This window comes from Mobula hypostoma, chromosome X1 (genome assembly GCF_963921235.1).
Source record: "Mobula hypostoma chromosome X1, sMobHyp1.1, whole genome shotgun sequence".
In the NCBI taxonomy this organism is placed as follows: Eukaryota; Metazoa; Chordata; class Chondrichthyes; order Myliobatiformes; family Myliobatidae; genus Mobula; species Mobula hypostoma.
In genome coordinates this window covers 8,064,230-8,085,555 of record NC_086128.1, presented here as the reverse complement: position 1 = coordinate 8,085,555, position 21,326 = coordinate 8,064,230, and the positions used below count along the sequence as shown (strand labels likewise).

At 39.1% G+C, this 21,326-nt stretch overlaps 1 protein-coding gene across 6 annotated transcripts in view; it reads right to left on the bottom strand.

The window, feature by feature from the left end:
* LOC134340122 (protein TANC2-like) overlaps positions 1 to 21,326 on the bottom strand; it is an 828,834-nt gene that overhangs the window by 185,062 nt on the left and 622,446 nt on the right. For 4 of the 6 annotated variants that reach the window (XM_063036995.1, XM_063036994.1, XM_063036998.1 and 1 more), the window contains 3 exons: positions 14,997 to 15,122; positions 6,013 to 6,048; positions 1,927 to 2,208 (listed from right to left, as the gene is read on the bottom strand). In XM_063036995.1, the coding sequence (XP_062893065.1) occupies positions 1,927 to 2,208; positions 6,013 to 6,048; positions 14,997 to 15,122 (444 nt within the window). The remainder of the gene's footprint in view (positions 1 to 1,926; positions 2,209 to 6,012; positions 6,049 to 14,996; positions 15,123 to 21,326) is intronic. The other 2 variants (XM_063036997.1, XM_063036999.1) reach the window with 1 other exon arrangement.

Sequence of the window (21,326 nt, the reverse complement as noted above, 5' to 3'; positions counted from 1 at the left end):
GTCCAGAATCCTTGGCTTTAAGACCCAAAGAATCTGTCTCATTTCCATCACAACAGAGCATCCTTGATAATGTTTTTCACCCTGCCCAGGCAGCGTTTATGGTAGGTGTTCTCAATGGTGGGCAATTGGGTGCTGATAATCCGCTGGGCAGTTTTCACCGCAAGCTGGAGTGCTTTGTGGTCCGATACAGGACAATTGCCATACCACACTGAGATGTGTGTGTTACTTTGATTTCCAGCATCTGCAGATTTTCTCACATTTGTAAATCTACTGAAAGAACTCAGCAAGTCAAGCCGCATGTGGGAGGAAAGAAATTGTCAACTTTTCCAGTCAAAAACCTCCATCAAGACTGAGAGTGGAGAGGCGAGATGGCCAGGATAGAGGGGAGAAAGCGGGCGGCAAGAAAGGACTCTGAGGTAATTGGTGAACAGAGGAAGGGTGCAAGATGACAGGCAAGAAGTGCCAGGTAAGGGAGATGCGAGAGGCTGGAGTTGGAAGACTGTGGCAGGTGAATGATAGATGGAGGTAGACAGTGAGAAGAAAAAGGGAAACAAACAGTCGGAGCAAGGTGGGGGAAAGAGTATTATAAAGATGGGAGATGGCTGCTGGAGGGAGATAATCAGGAACACAAAGCACTACCAGAGCTGGATTCACATCAGTAAAGTAAGTAAAATAGATTAGTAAGTAAATAAAGGAAGTGAGAATGGGAACCATTAGAGGAGAAGGGATGGAGGGACCCCATGTGTGAAGTGGGTAGATGGATCCATGAGGGGAAAGGGGACAAAAGTGGGTTGTAGACTACCTAGGCACAATACAAAGTATTACTTGTCCGGTTTGTGCTGGGCTTCATCCTAGCAGCAGGGTGAACAAGTTAATGTGTGAATGGGAAGGGGAGTTGTAATGGTCAGCAACTCAGAGCTCAGGATAGCCACTGCAGATTAAACCGCAAGTTTCTGCGAAATAGTCGCCGATGAAGAAGAGGCCGCATAGGGATCACCAAATGCAGTTTGACAAAGTTGGAGATGCATATGAACCTACATCTGATTAAGTCCCCAAATGATAGTGAAATAGGAGGTGCAAGGACAAGTGCTAACATCTGCAATACAGAGGGAATGGAAGGATGACAGTGGCACGAAGTTTTTCAATTTTATGTTTAACCACCCCCCGCCCTTTCCTCTCTCTCCCCACGCCATATATGGGGATCCTTCTGATCCTCTAGTCCTCACATTTTTTGTATTCCTTTCCCACCCTCCACCCAGCCTGGTTTTCTTAACTCACTTCACACAGACTCCCAATACCTCACCCCTAATCTGGTTCCAACTGTCGTTCACCTCTAATGGTTCCAATTCTCATCTGCTTTACTGATTTGAATCCAGCTTTGGTAGCACTTGGTGTTCCTGCTCATCTCGCTTCTCCCTCCATTTGCTGTCTCCCATCCTCCCATCTTCCTCATCTGTCGGCTTTCCCTTTTTTTTTCTCCCTGTCTCCACTTATCATTTTGTTTTTAAACTGCTCCCCCCCCCCCGCCCCGTCTGTTGGCATCTATTACTCAAGTGCCACAGTCCCAACTCCAGCCCCTCTCATCTCCCCTACCCCACTTACCTGGCACTACTTTCCTGCCATTTTGCACCACTCCTCAGTTCACCAAATACCTCAGAGTCCTTTATTGCTGCCCCCTTTCTCCTCTCTATACTGGTCATCTCAGTCCTGATGTAGGGTTTCACTGAAAACTTTGACAATTTCTTTCCTCTCAAAGATGGTGCTCCTGAGATCCGACAGCGGATTGTTTGTTGCTCCAGATTCCAGTATCTGGAGTCTCTTGTGTCACCATAAAATAAATATACATACTGTAGGTTTTCAGGATGAAACTTTCTTTCCATCCCTAGAGATGCACATAAAGAAAAGTAGTTATACTTGAGTACATACGCTTTGGTGAAGCATGTGGGCTATCAGATGCAATCTGTCTCATGCGAGATCCATGACAGCTGAGGGCGACCAGTCTTGAGATGATAGCTGTTTTCCCGAATCCAATATTCCCAATGATCACCACGCCTCTGTTCACACTGGGGTTACCACACTTTAACTGTGTATCAATCTCATGGAAGAGCCAATCACGCCCAATGAACACAGAATCTGTGGTGATGCTGGGCACTTCAAACAAAAGTGGCTTCAAAGAGATGTCTGGAGGTCTGTATGGTGCAAAGCGCACTGTGGGAACAATAAAAGAGCAATTATATATTGAATTTCAATAATTCAATTAAAAATAATTAACTACAAGAACAACTGAACACCTGATAGTGCCAAAAAAGAAAACACAAAAAGGAAAAAAATGGTCACTGCTCTACATGAAACAACCGATAAGCCTTCAAGCATCTTCCTGAGATTTTGATTATTTATTATTTTACTTATCTGTCCCTCGCTTGGTTCATCCTGGGAGCTTGAGGAAAAGCATTTCTGGTTTCAGTTCAGTACTTTCCAATCTTCTTGACTCAACAGATGATTAACTTTGTTGAATTTTGTATCTATTGCAGTCATGGAGCAAGGGCAGTGAAGGGAATGAACAGTTAGGGTCATTTGTATGCTGCCAGTCTTGCAGGCTGCTTTACACTGGGTGGTGCAGAGCTTCTTAAGAGTTGTTGGAGTTACATTCAGCTGTGCAGGTGGACAATAAATCATCAGGTTCCTGACTTTTGCCTTAGAGATAGTAGAAAGGCTTTGGAGTGCCAAGAGGTGAGTCACTCACTGCAGTATATCTAATCTCTGTCCTACTTCTGTAACCTTGGCAATTAAATGACTTGTCCATAAGGCATATTCTAGGAGCAGAATTAGGCCATTCAGCCCATTGTGTCTGCTCCACCATTTGATGATGGCTTATTTATTATTTCCTGTCAAACCCATTCTCCTGTCTCCTCTCCATAATCTTTGATAACTTTACTAATTAAGAACCTATCAGCATTTGCTTTAAATACACACAATAACTTGGCCTCCACAACCGCCTGTGGCAATGAATTCCACAGATTCACCACCCACTAGCTGAAGAAATTTCTCAGCTTCTCTGTTCTAAATGGACGTCCCTCTGTTCTGAGGCTGTGCCCTCTGGCTCTAGACTTCCCTACTATAAGAAACATCCTCTCCACATCCACACTATCTAGGCCTTTCAATACTCAGCAGGCTTCAATGAGATCCCCCCTCATTCTTCTAAACTCCAGTGAGTACAGGTCCAGAGCCATCAAATGCTCCTCATATATTGGCCCTTTCATTCCTGGAATCATACTCATGAACCTCCTCGGGACCCTCTGCAATGCCAGCATATCTTTTCTTAGATAAGCAGACAAAAATTGCTCAAAATGCTCCACGTTGATGGTGTTTATGGCGAGGGAGTCAGCAAGGCAGGTCAATGAATGTCAAGTGTAGGTGGCTAGGTTCTTTTTAAAGATGGGCAGTGCCTGTCACCTTTATGGAGTGACTTTCTACCTCTCAGCCCATGGCTGTGTGCTGGTAAACTCTTTCTGCAAACTGGTGGGCTTTCCTTTATTTCCTAAAGAGTTGCAAATGGAATTTATATAGTGTGGTCATTAGCAAACATTACTACTTCTGAACTAATGATAAAAGGCAGGTCAATGATGAAGCAGCAGAGGATGATTGGATTAGGGACAGTCTTTAAAGGCCCTGTAGTGATGTCCTGGGGCTTGGATGATTGACCTTCAACAACTACAACCATCTTCCTTTATGCAGGATATACTCAATTATTAGATTGTTTCAGGTAATAATTCTTCACTGCATTTTTAGTGTAGATGTTGCATTAATAACCCATACTGTGCTAAGTGATTTCAGAAAATGCAAAAAATTTACAGCACAGAACAAGGTCATTTTATCCTTGCTACTCTTTGCAAGAACCAACCTCCTTAAATTTTTTTATAGCCATGAAAATGCTTTCAAGTATTCAGCCAGATTTGCGTTCAATGCCTCAGTTAAATCTTCCTTCACTACTACCAGGCCATGCATTCCAGACCCTGAACACTAAATGTATACAGTTTTTTTTTCATATTATGCTTGGTCCATTTACATGTTTCTCTGGTTCTTGACTCTTTCAATAGTGGTTGCAGTTTCTCAGTCTCAACTCTATTCTAAATATTTCCTGATTTCAAACACCTCTATTACATTCCATCTCAACCACAAGCCCAGCTTCTCTGCTCAACCTAGAACCACTTCCAACCAATATGTAAAATTTGATATTCTCAGCAAAATTTTGCTCACTATTCCACAAGAAACCTGTATTCTCATGAAATCTATTCCATCACCTCACAGTCCATTATGGTTCCAAGATTTATGTCATCTGAAAATTTTGAAACTATGTCACATACATCCAAGTTCAAGTCATAAATATATATTAGGAAAAGCAGTGGTCCTGACACTGACTTAGATTATCCTCTGTATACTTCTCTCCAAGCCCAAATAAACCAACCTTTCAACACTGCTCAGCTTTCTGTCACGTACACTCTGGTCCCTTTTATTCAATTTTGAAGACGAGCCCTTTATGTGGATGCCATTAAACATCTTTTGCAAGTCCACACACAATACATGAACTTCTTTTCCCTGCCAGGCTTACTCTATTGTTTAATCAAAAAATCTTTATCACGTTAATCTAATACAGTTGGTCTTAAATAACTTATGCTCGCTTTCCATAATTAATCCAAACTTGTTAAATTAAGAACTTTCTTCACCATTGATGTCTATCTGGCCTGTAGCTGCAGAGTTTAGCTCTCAACTGCTTGTGCAATTCCTCAGTAGTGAGACACCAACCCTGTAGCTTAGCAATTTTCTCTTCTACTTCCCTCAGCAATCTAGGAGATATCCAATGTGGAGTAGTGACTCATCTGCTTTAAGTACAACTGAATTTGCTTTATCAATTTTCAGTCCCTATAGTATTCCGCTACATCCTTCTTTGTTGAGTAAGGTTCCGGTAACATCTATTTCCTTCGTAAAGATGATGAAAGCACTCATTTAATAACTCAGCCATGCTTTCCATCGATAGACTTCTCTTTTGATCTCCGATTGGCACTCACATTCTCTTTTCTGTTTATATGAATATAAAATAATTTTGGATTTACATTTGTTTAAATTATTTTTTCATGCACTGTTTACCTCTTTTTCTGTTTTCTTTACTTCTCCTCTGTAATTTCTATAATTAGCCTGACTGCATCCACTCATTCTATTAATTAACATAAATTTCATAAACATAAATTTTTGGAAAACCTCAACCAAAAACCTCTTTCTCAAGGTTATTTGGTCCCCAAGGAACATTTGACTGTGCCAAATGCATTGACCTGAAAATTGCTGAGCTACAGGGATATTAACAACAAAACTAAAGAATCACCTTGTAGAAACAGATTTTATGTCGCTTGAAAATAGATACAATCTTGTTGAAGTTGTTAAGTTAAAGGTTAAAATTGGTTGTACCTCTGGTAAGAAAAGATAGATTGTACATTGTAAATGCAGTACTTGAATCTATAACTGAATTATTCAGAAAAGGAAAATCTCAGATGTAGTTCTTACATTTAACTGGATGATCAATTTCCCTTTTCACTTCAAACCTGATCAGTTTTCCAATATTTTACTCTGATTTCAATAAAATTTATGAATTCAAGTCAAGTGCATTCAAATTGTGGGTTTAGATTCCAGCAGAAATCGCTATGAAACTGTACACTTTGCAGTAAAACCTGCTCTTTGGCCATTCCACTACCCCCCCACCAAATCTGCGTTTATTGCCTTTGAAAGCAAAAAGGTTTAATACAATGGTGCATAGGTAAAGGCAGTTATGATAACCATTCCCTTTTCAATCGCCTCCCAGCATTGTTGCTTGCAGAAAGGTGGTTATTATCATAACTGAGAAATAAGATTCACAGAAACATGGATTTTATAAGCTTGTAGCTGCTGTATATGCTACCTCCGGCGACAAATTAAAAGTCAGTTATGAAACGATTAAAGATTACACCAAGAATTGTAACTTACGTGAGTGAGTGTGCCAAGCATGGGCATTAGTGGAAGCTAAAGCAAAAATCAGAGAAAAGCCAGAAAGTAATGCAAAATGTTAGCAAGAATGACAAGCATAAGAGCAATAACAAACAAGCACCAAACTTCAAGCACTGGATTTGAAAGAACACTAATGTTTAGCTGGTATGTTTCCTTCAGCCGAAATGTAGCAAATGGTGCAGCCTCATCCGAGGGTTTTTAAACCAAACAAGAATGTGATGTTGTTTGCTGTACTTTAAACATGACAAACCTAATTTTACTTCAATGCTTTGTTGTGCAACTTTAATTAAGACTTCTGCAAACACGTGGCATGTAAAGCATTATTAAATGAGCAAGTTGGACTTTCTCGTAAGTCTGTACGAGCACAGATAAACAACTTCATCACTGCAGCAGGAGTTTTATGCGGCATTAACAAAATGATGTGTTCTCTACTTGCTTTATGTGCACACAAACCAAACTGATTAATACGATTAACATTTGTTACATTAAATTATGATAAAAATTAAAAGAGAACTATGATATACTTAATTCTAAATGATTTATGGAACTATTAATGCAAGTGAAGGAGTAATATACCCAAATTGGAAAGGCTGCTTCAGACCCTGATTTTACAACATCTGATCTCATTCTCCAATCTTTTGAGGCCCTTTAGTCCAAACACCTGAGACGGATCCTCTCAAAACCACTGATGGAAGCTCTAATCTATACCTCCCAATCTTTATCCCAAGCTTCAATGGTCTCAAGAACTCCTGTATGCACTCATATCCCAATCTTCTGATCCATAGTACCCTCAGGCCCAAATCCTGGGTGAGAAAAAAAAAACCTTCCCTCCTAAACATGATGGCCAACATACCCCTACCCCCAATTCCTGTTCCTATGATGACTACCACAATCACAATCGGCTTCTAATTGCTTTTCCTCTCACTTCTTTCCCTGACCAAGGCTCGGTCCCAAATTACAGAATTTCTAATGCAGATTGGGTCTCCCACTGTACAGAAGCTTGCAGAGGGAGGCTCACAACCAGAATTATGGTTGATCTGTAATAATGCACTATGATTTACAGGCCAGGCCTTTCAAATCTGCAACACTGCAATTCTCCTTTGAAAATTCCTGCTACATATACAGTAGTATATCATATCATTTGACCCTTAAAGTCTGTGCAAGTTAAAAGAGAACTCTTCAGGCTACTCCCTGCTTTCCATATTTAGGCCCATAGGTCTGCAGGTCATTGCTCTACCAAGAACACATACAACTATTTTTTCTTAGATATAGGTTTTTATATCAACTCATTTTATATTTAATGGTGCCACACAAGGATATTAAAACATTATTGTAGACTGACATCAATTGTCAAGACGGCATAAACTCCAGATAGTAAACAAAACCTAAGGGAAGAGAGATACTGGGATTACATGTTTAAAAAGTAGAAGAGGAAAGAAGTGAATGTTTTTCCACAGGTTAATTCAATTTACAAAATAAAATATGTTAGCAAGTCAATTTGAAATTAACTACCAACTTCATTTGTCCTTATGGACAGTTAGAATGGGTTGGTGGGAATCTATCTACTTTAAAAGTCCATAAGGATTGAAACAAAAATTCAAAATGAATGGAAGACAAAGTGCAGCCTGTTTTATACTTCCTGGTTTTCTTTACCTTCACTTCAGTCAAATGCACAGATTATTGAAAAAAATTATTCCACTGTAAATTTGTAACATTGTATCCATTACAATTCCTTAGATTGCTGTGCAGAAATAAGAGACAGACATGACTCAACAATTTTGAACATGTTTTCATTTTCCACTAGCTTCCATTGTTTAAACATCATTATGATATGATAATTGTAAAAACATTCCATTTTTAATATACTATAAACATCACTTCCTATCTTGAGGGCATACAACAACAAATAAAACATCTCTAAAGCTTTTCAAGCATTTAAAGATAATCACAACTTTTACAAGTTCATGAGATTTGGTCCCATCTCACCCAATTACTTGCTTGATTTGACTAATATGTCTAGTTCAACATTACATGAAGGTTAGAAAGAAGGAAGAAATTATTTTCTATCAGTGCTTTGGATAGTTCCAATCATTCCAGCTGATTATGCTGGATGGGATCACCAAAGAAAGAGGGAAAAAAAAGAACCAAAAAAAAAAAATCCCATGCTTCGTTCTTGAAAATTTAGGCTAACAGAATGTAACTACAGTTGAAATGGTCACACCTAATGAAGATTTAATTCCTTTTAGATTTTGGCAACAATATAGTAGTTTCATCATTGCTATTACTGAAGCTAACTTTTTAATTCCATATTTATTTTATTATATATACATCCCTAGTTGCCATGGTGGCATTCAAACTCATACTAGTGAATCACTACGTGCTGACCAAGTAACTTACGAGGTCAAAAGAACCCATTGGGTGTTTGACAGTCTTCTTTTTTTAATGGGTTCTAATGGGTTTCTTTGTTTTGTGGCTGTCCGTAAGGAGCTGAATCTGAAAGTTGCATAAAGTATACATACTTTGACAATAAATGTACTTGGAATGTTAATGATTACAATACGATGCTGCCAATGATTACGATTTTATTTTCATTTAAGAAGGATAGAAATTTTTAAATATTCTTCAGCCTAGCATGAAATTAAAATTAAAATGAATACACCAATAGCTCATATTATGAAGGAGTTGTATTTCTGGAAAGTGGTTAGTTATCTGAAATTTCATAACGGGAAACAATTACATATTAGTGTAAATAAGGATGATTTTTTTAAAAACAAAACAAAGAGGTAAAGAGGCACCAGGACAAACTTCACCACATGGAGCTATGTAATGTAAAGTCATACATATTCTGATTTTGGCATTCTTATTTGGGCAAAAGTCAGCTCTTAAAGGATATGGCTAATATTTCAATACAAAAACTAATGAGATTTAAGTTTGTAAGTGTAATTGTTTAGTGTTGGTTCACATTTGTGTGTACACGGGTTATTCATCTCTTAGAGGATGGAAAATCACTATAGATCCCTAATGTAAAATATGTAACTCCTCTGAGCTCCTTGAACTTTTTCCCAGTCACTCTAACAGAAGTGCCATTTTCAAGGTCTGAACTCCATCCGTTCAGGGAATTCAAAATTGTAAGAGTAGACACTGTAATGCAAAACCCCAGGATTATTTGAAAGGTGCAACTGCTCTGATTGTATTTTGCCAATGATAAAAACTGGTGGTGTAGTAAGGCAATGCATGAAATTGTAGAGACATCAACAGATTAAATGAATGGGCAAAACTGCAGAAGGCAGCTTTAAATGCAGGGTTAAAGGAATAAAGGAGGATAGATGTGAGCATTCCATATAAAAACGAAATGCTAGAAACATATATTTAGAGATCCACATGAATAAAGACTAAAATGTAGTAGTCAGCCACTAAAAGAAAAAAAATAATGGCATGATTGCCATTATAATTTAGAGGATTACTGTATAAAAGAGAGAGGGCTTTGTTACAGTTATATAAAATTGATGTGTGATCTGAAGTATTGTGCTTGGTTGTGAGCAGCACACCTTGAAAAGGATTTAATAGCCTTGTAAGCAATGCAACACACGTTCTGCAAATTATCATCAGAAGGCCTTGGTGAATTAGATGTATGTATATAGTTATAGGTTGGGTGTGCTTCTACAGGAAATTAAATAAATTGGACTTCAGGATGTAAAAAGGTGATTTGGTTTTTGGGTTTAGAAAGGAATTTATTAAAGAAAAAATTCCAATGCTACATGTCAAAAATAAATTATAATTCAGATTCAGATTCATACCGCACAGAATCAAGCTCTTCAGCCCACCATGTACAGTATGTACATATCAACCATCAGTATCCATCTATAACATCTATAAATGTAGCATGCGTCCCTACCTCTGCCACCTATTCAGACAGTGTGTTCCAGATACGACACAACTGAGAGTGAAAAATCCTTCCACTGATCCCTACACCTCCTATCCCTTAACTGACACCTATGCACCAGAGCTTTAGCTACCTCTGTAATGGGAAAAAGTCTCCCATGATATACTTGATCTCTGCCCTTCATTATTTTCAGATCCACCTTCAGTCTCCACTACTCCAAGGAAAACAAATCCAGTCCATCTAGTTTTTTGCCAGAATGGAAACACACTATCCCAAGCAACATCCAATTGGATCTCTTCTCCAGTGCAATAACTTCCCCCCTATGGGGGGGGGGGTGATCAGAATTGTACACACTACTACAGTTATGACATAACGATGGATCATAAACCAATTTTGGATCTAATTTGCTATTAGCCCTTCGATCCTGGGGGCTCTAACCACGTGGAGCAATTTCCCATGTGACACCTTCTTAAAGGCCTTGCTGATACACATGTATCAAAACCTTCCTGCATTTTTATTCATTGCCCTCTTTTATGAAGGCAACCAGCCTTTATGCTCTTTTCACCAATTCACCTAACTCTACCACTATGTATTGACATCAACTGCCAGGAATCCTTGGATTTCAACACCAAGGTCACTCCCCAAGGCAATATCATTTATGATATCCTAACCTCTTTAGTCCTCCCACTTACCAGGATTAAATTCCATCTGTTATTGCTCTGTCCATCTTGCCAACCAAACAATATTATTGCGTAGCCTACGGCATACTTCTTCACTTTCTTCAAGTGATCTGTGAACTTACTAATCATGCCTCATACAGTGGCATGTAGAAGTTTGGGCACCCCGGTCAAAATTTCTGTTACTGTGAATAGCTAAGCGAGTAAAAGATGAACTGGTTTCCAAAAGGCATAAAGATAAAGGTGACACATTTCTTTAATATTTTAAGAAAGCTTTTTTATTTCCATCTTGTACAGTTTCAAAATAACAAAAAAGGAAAAGTGCCCAAAGCAAAAGTTTGGGCACCCTACATGGCAGTATTTAGTAACACCCCCTTTGGCAAGTATCACAGCTTGTAAGTGCTTTTTGTAGCCAGCTAAGAGTCTTTCAATTCTTGTTTGGGGGATTTTTGCCCATTCTTCCTTGCAAAAGGCTTCTAGTCCTCGTGGGAGGAGAAGATGGCGGCACGACGCAGCTCGCAGTGGCCACTCTGGTGGTGATGTCTGTTATTTGTCAAGTAGAGTGCCGTGCACAATCCTGATTTCATGGAGACAGACGTGAGAGCACAGAGGAACATCTGGTGAAACTTCTGAAATGCCTGCTTCGCTGCTGTTGCTGCTACTGTGTGGTCCAGACTCTCCGGAGGAGAAGGCCCCGAGTCCTCGGCTTTGCTTGTTGCTCGGCGGCCGGGGCGGGGTCGAAGTGCTTGGCAGACAATGGTGCTCGGAGAGGCTGTGTTGGAGGGGCTGGTTGGAGGCTCGAAGTTTTTGGACAGACTCAGAGTCCACTGCGGTCGGGTGCTTCCAATGGTGCTGCATCGGCAAGTTGGCGGCGCTTGGAGGTTCATGGCAGGGAGAGTTCCTCCCTTCTGCCACCTGTGTGGGATGATGAGTCTATCGGGACTTTGAGACTATTTTTTTACCGTGCCCATGGTCTGCTCTTTACCAAATTACGGTATTGCTTTGCACTGTCGTAACTATATGTTATAATTATGTGGTTTTTGTCAGTTTTAGTTTTGGTTTGTCCTGTGTTTTCTTGTGATATCATTCTGGACGAACGTTGTATCATTTTTTAATGCATGCATTTCTAAATGACAATAAACGAGGACTGAGTGTCCTCAAAATCTAATCTAATCTAGTTCTGTGAGATTCTTGGAACATCTTGCATGCACTGTTCTTTTGAGGTCTATCCACAGATTTTCGATGATGTTTAGGTCGGGGGACTGTGAGGGCCATGGCAAAACCTTCAGCTTGCGCCTCTTGAGGTAGTCCATTGTGGATTTTGAGGTGTGTTTAGGATCATTATCCTGTATAGAAGCCATCCTCTTTTCACCTTTGGCTTTTTTACAGACAGTGTGATGTATGCTTCCAGAATTTGCTGGTATTTAATTGAATTCTTTCTTCCCTCTACCAGTAAATGTTTCCCATGCCCCTGGCTGCAACACAAGCCCAAAGCATGATCGATCCACCTCCGTGCTTAACAGTTGGAGAGGTGTTCTTTTCATGAAATTCTGCACCCTTTTTTCTCCAAACATACCTTTGCTCATTGCGGCCAAAAAGTTCTATTTTAACTTCATCAGTCCACAGGACTTGTTTTCAAAATGCATCAGGCTTATTTAGATGTTCCTTTAAACTTTTTGAATAGAACTTTTTGGTTCTACATGCAGGGTGCCCAAACTTTTGCTTCGGGCCTTTTTCCTTTTTTGTTATTTTGAAACTGTAAAAGACGGAAATAAAAAAAGTTTTCTTGCTTAAAATATTAAAGAAATGTGTCATCTTTAACTGTATGCCTTTTGGAAATCAGTTCATTTTTTACTCGCTTAGCTATTCACAGTAACAGAAATCTTGACCGGGGTGCCCAAACTTTTGCATCCCACTGTATCCAAACAATAAAGGCTTCAGCACTGACCATTGTGGTATACCACTAGTTCCACGCTTTGAATCACAAAGACAACCTTCCATCGTCACCTTCAGCTTTCTGTTACTAAACCAATCCTGTGGGCTCCAATCACATGGAGCAATTCCCCCATGTGGCACCTTGTAAAGACCTTACTGAAGCAAATGTAGACTATATCATTCACACTGCCTCAGCAATGCCTATTTTACTGCTGAAAAATCCAACTAAATTGGTCATAGGGGATGCAACTTAAAGTCAAATCATTTACAAGATAGGTCAGAAATTCAAGAAAAGGGTTGCTGAAGACTAAAAAGTAGATGTCAGCTAAATTAATAATTTTAAGTAAGAAATTTTCTTTTCCTAGCCAAAGTTATTAAGGAATATGAAGTTGGAGGCAATGAGCCAAGACACTTTAGTTGTGATCTCATCTGAGGGATAGGGGGGCCAACTCTAATTTCTATGATTTGGCCTGTTAAATCTATTCTTTTTACATATTTCACAATTTTAAAAAATAATCTTTTCTGACTGCAATCCAGGTTATTGCATTTAACAGATGTTTCACTGGTAATCTAGTGAAGTGGTGTGTAGGTACATACATTCTTCTGCGTGGTGGAAATTGAATGCATATCCAAGATTCTGCTTCAGTGCACAATATTTAACTTTAAGCACAACTAAAAATATGCACTGTGCAATGAGATGATTCTTTCCAAAATAGTGAAAGCAAAACAGACACTGAGGGCCAAAGGACCTGTTCTATGCTTTATATTCATTGATAGGCAAGTCAGAACCAGAATCAGGTTTAATATCACCGGCATATGTCAGGAAAGTTGTTTTTGTTTACCTGTGGCAACTAATTAGTTACATGTCGCAATTGATTAGCGACACAAGAATCACTTTTGGGTAGGTCAAATGACAGTCACATGGGTTAGGGTGTTGCCAATTCAAGTGATACTCTTTTTAAAAAAGTATATAGGGAGGTATAAATAAGAACAACAGGAATTCTGCAGATGCTGGAAATTCAAGCAACATACATCAAAGTTGCTGGTGAACGCAGCAGGCCAGGCAGCATCTATAGGAAGAGGCGCAGTCGACGTTTCAGGCCGAGACCCTTCGTCAGGACTAACTGAAGGAAGAGTGAGTAAGGGATTTGAAAGCTGGAGGGGGAGGGGGAGATGCAAAATGATAGGAGAAGACAGGAGGGGGAGGGATGGAGCCGAGAGCTGGACAGGTGATAGGCAGAAGGGGATACGAGAGGATCATGGGACAGGAGGTCCGGGAAGAAAGACGGGGGGGGGGGTGACCCAGAGGATGGGCAAGAGGTATATTCAGAGGGACAGAGGGAGAAAAAGGAGAGTGAGAGAAAGAATGTGTGCATAAAAAAGAGTAACAGATGGGGTACGAGGGGGAGGTGGGGCCTAGCGGAAGTTAGAGAAGTCAATGTTCATGCCATCAGGTTGGAGGCTACCCATACGGAATATAAGGTGTTGTTCCTCCAACCTGAGTGTGGCTTCATCTTTACAGTAGAGGAGGCCGTGGATAGACATGTCAGAATGGGAATGGGATGTGGAATTAAAATGTGTGGCCACTGGGAGATCCTGCTTTCTCTGGCGGACAGAGCGTAGATGTTCAGCAAAGCGGTCTCCCAGTCTGCGTCGGGTCTCACCAATATATAAAAGGCCACATCGGGAGCACCGGACGCAGTATATCACCCCAGTCGACTCACAGGTGAAGTGATGCCTCACCTGGAAGGACTGTTTGGGGCCCTGAATGGTGGTAAGGGAGGAAGTGTAAGGGCATGTGTAGCACTTGTTCCGCTTACACGGATAAGTGCCAGGAGGGAGATCAGTGGGGAGGGATGGGGGGGACGAATGGACAAGGGAGTTGTGTAGGGAGCGATCCCTGCGGAATGCAGAGAGAGGGGGGGAGGGAAAGATGTGCTTAGTGGTGGGATCCCGTTGGAGGTGGCGGAAGTTACGGAGAATAATATGTTGGACCCGGAGGCTGGTGGGGCGGTAGGTGAGGACCAGGGGAACCCTATTCCTAGTGGGGTGGTGGGAGGATGGAGTGAGAGCAGATGTACGTGAAATGGGGGAGATGCGTTTAAGAGCAGATCTGAAAGCACCTCCTTCTCCATGTATGAGTCACATCTTTTATTTATTCTTTCTCATCAATTGAGTCGGCTAATCCCAAAACACCAAACCAATGTGCACTACTCATCATTGTAGCTTTCAAGTGTAAAACAAGTGTTCAAAGATTTTTTTAAGTAATACAGTTCCGCATATTCCAGCTCAGAGTTGCACTTTGAAGTGTTGACATTTTAAACTATTATGTCAAAATAAAAAACAGCAAAAAGAAGTCTTGAGGCTATATAAACGTTATTTGTGTGAACTAACGTAGACAGTAGGAAAGACAGCTCGATGAAAAGATTTGGATAACAAAATACAACATATAATTTGCTGATGCTTACCTCGCAGGTCCTGTGGGGTTCGGCCTCCTGTTACATGCTGCCTTGGCATTCTCAGAGATGTCCTCAATGGCGTATGGCGTTGTTCATCCAGATAAGCTAGATCTTCCAGATGGGCAGAGCTTGTAGCTGACAACAAAAGAAGCAAATATTGCCCCAAGTATAAGTTATAGTCAAATGTGAAAAGAATCAACAAATAGACAACTTAAAAAAATAGAGTTTTTGCCTGAAGATAGGAGAAAATTCATTCAAAACACACTGGGATATTTGAAACTACATCTAAAATGTTTGATTAAGAGGAATACAGTAAATAAAGGACCCTCATTCACACCCACAAAAACAGAGTAGCAAGTGAGAGTGATTCTGCACACCCCAAGCTTCATAGGTAGTGTGCTCTGATCTGAGGAGTTCACAAATTAAGGTAGAAAAAGCAAGACTAACCTCCTTATTTTTACTCACCCTTCTCAGGAATAATAAAATGAACATTAACTTCTTACAACACATAAAAAGTGCTGGAGCAACTCAGCAGGTGAGGCAGCTTTATCGAGAGGAATAAACAGCCTTTGGTGACAATAGAATGAATACAACAAATGTTAAACCTCCCATACTTCAAGTTCTTTAGTGCTTCCTGTCAGTACTAAGAACAGGTAGTTCTTTTATTAAAAATATTTATATGGACAAGAAATGAAAAACATTAAAACTACAACTACTAAAAAAAACCTGACATTAAAGTAGAAATTGCAGGAATCATGAATACATCAGCCAACGTCTGTGGAAAGAGAAATAGAAACTGTGGAAAGGGGCAGAGTTAATATTTCACCTCAGGAACTCTTTCATCAGAAGTAGAAAAGAGAAAATAAATACAATTTTTATGTTCCATAAAAGGGTCATGTGGGATAGATAGGACAACCGTGAATCTGACAGTTATCTCAGACCGCCATGGTGATATGCTCTTGATGAAGCCAACTGATTTTTCTTTCCACTGATACTGACTATTTCAAGCAATTTCTGGTTTTAGGACTATAACAGACGGTTGGATTCACCTGCAGAATCTTGCAGCAACCCATAAAATATCTTTGAGAATGTCATCTTTATTTTTAAACAAACTGCTACCATTATAAAAATAGACAATAAGAATGATTGTTAACTATTTAAATCTAACAATTATGTTAGGCTTAATAGGAAATATTTTAGTCACCAGATCAGATAACTTTAAGAGTAGCATCAAGCTGTGAGAAAGGACAAAGACTGATTTTAAATCAAGTGGATTTGAAAGATCTGGGAGATCTTAAAGAAATGACCGAGGCAGTTGTAGGAAGATAATGTGTACAGTATTAGTGCTTACAGAGGAACATTTTCAACAGTAATGTGGAAAGGACAGGAGATTGGAACTAATTGATCAACCTACTAGCCAGAACTATACAACGCGGCAACTAATCTCTTCTCCTTTCATACAAAATGATCATTCTGTTAAAATGCGATTCAATATAATCAATTGCTCTGACTGAGCTTTGAATCAAGGTAGATTAGTACAGCATGGACACAGGTCTTTCAGCCTAACTAGTCTGTAACAGCCAAGATTCCCATCTAAGCTAGTCCCATTTGCTCCAAACACTATCTGCATCATTAAATCCTACCCGATGCATAATTCAATGCAGATATATCAGAAATGCCTAACATGTCAAGAAACACAGCTTAAAATACAAAAGGCAAAATATGCTATTTTCTTCTCCAGGAGGTAACTTCTCTCTTACCTCAAACTGCTTTTGCCAGAAGACCAAATTATTCAAGTGCACAATTCATAGCCCTACCTTGATCATATCAGTCAACATAGGAATCTGCTCTCATTTTCCTCATAACTCATCCAGGAGCCAAATGCTGTTTCAAAACAGGCAACATAGACTTTCTGCTGATTACAGGAAATTACAATATTTACCTACAATCTGCTGTCTGCCTCAGTCTACTTTGCCTACGAAGTAGTATTCAGAAGAAAAGTAACACTCTAACATGCAATGTGGTCAATACATACATCTACACTGCATAAAATGTAAAGAGCACACATGAAATGTGAATGCTGAAAATGTTTCCCTTATCTCTGCCCAGGGAAGCAGTAGAAACTACCTCATTAAATATATTTAAGGCACAATTAGATAGATTTTTGCACAGCAGGGGATTAAGGGTTAAGGGGGAAAGACAGGTAGGTGGAGTTGAGTCAGCTGAGCCAGATGAACCATGACCTTATTGAATGACGGAGCAGGCTTGACGGACCAGATGGCCGACTCCTTTCCTATTTCTTATGTTTGTATTGTAATATTTCCCTACTCTATATTTATTAACTGCAGTTTATCATATAAGGCAAAATATTTAAAGCATTATGTTGATATGGCACTCTATTCAAACATCTCCATTACTAAAGAAATGTCTTCTTTCAGTTGAAGCATTACACTCTATAACTTCTTACAGCTCATTGTAAAAATCCCCCAAGGCATCTACAGTGTTCTCCATGAGTCTCAGCCAAAATTTGCTTCTCAATCAGCATTACTAGAATGATTATCTGGCTATCATATTGCTTCATGTTGGCCCATGGTTAGTGCAGATTGGCTGCCGCCTTTCCATCATCATAAGAGTGTTTTCAAAGGTATTTCATTGGCAGCAAATGCACCTTGGGACTGTGAAAGATGATTATATAAATGTAAGTTTCTTTATTAAGACCACCTGTTCATTATTATTTGTGAAAAAAGGTTATGCATCACTAGTGTGAGCTCATCAGTGCATTAATAGATGAGTTGTCCTGAATTGTGAATACGACATCTCTTGGCACAGTATGTAACAGTAAAAAAGGAGACATATCTCTGAACCAACAGCAATGGAATTCATCCATGTTGACCAAACAACTCTATTAATTTCAAATATAAACTTTATTCGTAAATATAATCACAGTATATTCCTCTACATTAATCGTACCATCAATTCAATACATTATTTTACAATGCACCAACAGCACTCCCCTTTTCCTGTTTAAGTAAAAAGCCTGTGAAAGGCTTGAGGTGCTGTTGGATAGGGCTCTGCTACCATGAATGCCTAGACTGTGGGCATTCCCTGCAAAAACTGTGCAATGCCTACACCAAATTTCACTATGTTCCTCAGAATATATTTCTGCACCTTGTAATGTGCTGTGATGGAATTGGGTTGACTGTCCACAAAGCCCTAAATCCAAAAGGAGATTTTAAGCCCTATCAGATAAAGGTATCTATGGGTACCCTCACTAAAAGGAGGTTATGCTATGTCCATCTCCTCTTCCAGGACTAATTTATTTCTCTGTCTAGTCTCTGTGGTGAGGTTTAGCAGCCAATACCCATTGCCTGAGAAGTAGCTTCCCCCTCCCTACCAAGGAGATATTTTCAGCTAACAAGGTAGTTTAAACACAGTTTATTTTACTTTTAATGATACACATTTAAATTTAGCCAAATAGTGCTTAACATTTACACACATTTAACACTCACAGGGGATTTCTGATTTATAAAAAATTTCAAAATTATAAAAGATTTACAAATTACAAAGGATTTCCAAACACAGGTATTAATTGGTTGGGTTGAGTGTTGGATTGACTGGTTTTTGTTTACAAAAAGCTGAAAAAGGAATATTGGTTAGAAGCTTAACTTTGTGAAAAACAACCCTGGCCCTTTGAAAAAGTCATGCTGCTGTCCTAGAAAAGTGAGGTTAGCAATAAGCCACTTGGGCTCTGGAAAGTGAATATCTATCAGAGTGTCAGCTAGCAACATTCACTTGCCAACATCTCTTTACACTGGAATACCACATCTCTGGTACTCCAGAGCCAAAACCAACTTTACTAAGTAATTAAACAGCTTTGGATCAGCTACAAAAGCAGCTTTCACTGTTGAAAGGCACTCAAAGGGGTGGGGGGGGGGGGGAGAGTGGGAAATGACATCATTCCAAATAGTTGTTTCACAGAAGATGAATCTGAGATGCTTCTTAGCAATGCTAAATCTTAATAAGATGTTAAATCTCAGGCTCACCTTGTTTCCCAGTTTCAATATTTGTTGCTGATTCATTTACAGAGTTTTTGTTGTGAAAATATCCCCCTCACAACCAAATGGTTAAATAGGGGAAAAAATTGCTCTAAGTAAAGAATACATCAATGGAAAATTATCAGGCAAGAATGTTGAATTGTCTTGTTCTGTGTTATATCAAGAGGCAGTAATTTTTAACAACTGAAATATAATTTACAGTTAGCATGGGAATATTAGACCTGGCTATGTCAACTTATCCAAGGTAACTGTTCACACTGAGCCCAACACCTTCGACCTACATGTCAAGATAATTATGAAACATGGCACAGATGGTCACTCATTAAAGAGAACATGGCCATGGCAACTAATCACAGGAAGCATCTACACATGTACCCAATAAGGATTAATGCAGGACATATGAATGACAATCCCACAGTGGAGACGTTGGCCTACTCAGTCAAACTGCAGTGGGAGAAAAGTCAATTTAATCAATTGAACTCAAAAATGTATATTCAACTAGACTGACTATCTAAGGCAAGTTCAGGTCACGATGAGGATCCATGAATGGAATAATTCAAAACTACTCAATGTTCAAACTGCTTAAGTGATTTGTAATGGCGGAGGCAGTGTTGATAAAATTTATAGAGAATGTAACACAAGATTGAATAAAATTATTTCATTAAGGGCTGTTATTGTAAATCACTAAGTTATATTTTAAAAAAGAATGAAAAGGTTCTGTTCCTACACTATAATGTTACAAAATAATGCCTAAATTTTGACCATCATATGGGGCCATGATAACTAGCTGATCACAAAAAGACACTAGAGAAGGGTAGTGGACTCAACTCTGTCAAAGGTCATAATGAAGTGAGGAAGTAAAGGGATAGATGACCCTTGTTTTCATCATAGAATGTCAGGAGTGACTATCAACCTGCAACTAGTTTTATTTTGATAGTTGACTCCAGCTGACAAAACAAAAGATTTATCTAACATACAAATTACATGGCCTCATGATACTCCCTGCACAGTTTACAGAGCAAAAAAGTAACTGCAAATCAGCAAGTCCTTTCAACCCAATCATCATTTGACACAATTACGTGCACAACAACATCCAAGTTCTCAGCCATACAATTAACTAGAATAACTGACATTCAACTTAGAAGACAGAAGTAGAAAAAATCTTTAAAGTTCTGGAAGCATGGAGAAATGTAATTATTGCAAGTGAAAATGTTTTAGGTGTTTTATTAATCAATTACTGACTGACATTTACACACGTTCAGCATTCTCATTCATCGTGCACTTGAAAGTCAAATAAACCTGGATACACTTTGCTTCTTGGAGGCTAGCAATCTACACAGAAAATAAAAGCTGACACAACATGGTTCTGGATAACAATATGCATTACAAAAGAAATAATGAGAGAATTTTGCTTTTAATCTCACATCCACCAGATTTTTGTCTTTCAGTTCAATTTTTTATCCATTTATATCAAAGATTGTCCTGTATTTTCTCCATATTAATGCTTGAGAGAAAATATAAAATTGATATCTCCCAGAGGAAACTGTTTAGTCAACCATACGCAAACCATTACATCAAGCTGTTCATAAAGCATTCTGGGACTCAGCACAGATCTGGGTTTGCTCAGCATAAATTAGGTTCACAATGTCATAAGTGACTTCATCTTGCAATTTCAAGTAATCAGCCTCACCATAAATAAATCGATATGTACAATTGACATGTATACAACCGTATCACATTACTGCACAAAGGACATTAAAATATGAGGTTTTGATTTTTTTTTATTTCTTTACAAGACTCTCCAAAATCAATGGTTGATATTTTTCATGGCAGCTACCTGAAAAAAATTAGATGTACAGTACTTTTAACCTCTTCTTCCTGATAGCACTAACTGACAGCACTGGATAAACTATCTGCTTAATTTTACTTCTGAAATATGTTCCCACTGAGTGTGTTAGGTTAAAATGACAATCCTTGTTGGGAATGTACACTTCATTGTTTGAAAATCAAAATGCTGGAAATTTGAGACAATAACAAAATGAACTAAAAATTCAGGAGTTACAGGAGCATCAGTGGAAGGAGAAACAGTCAACGTATCAGCTCTGCATGTAACATATTCTGTTCAAACACTGACTGCTTCTCATTCTCACATACTGCCTGGACTGCTGAGCTTTTCCAGCATGTTCAATTTTTATTTCAACTTAATTACTTGTCTTTACTGACTCATACTTATACTGTCACAAATAGTTACAGTGACATGTTTCTGGTGTTCAGTGCAACAAGT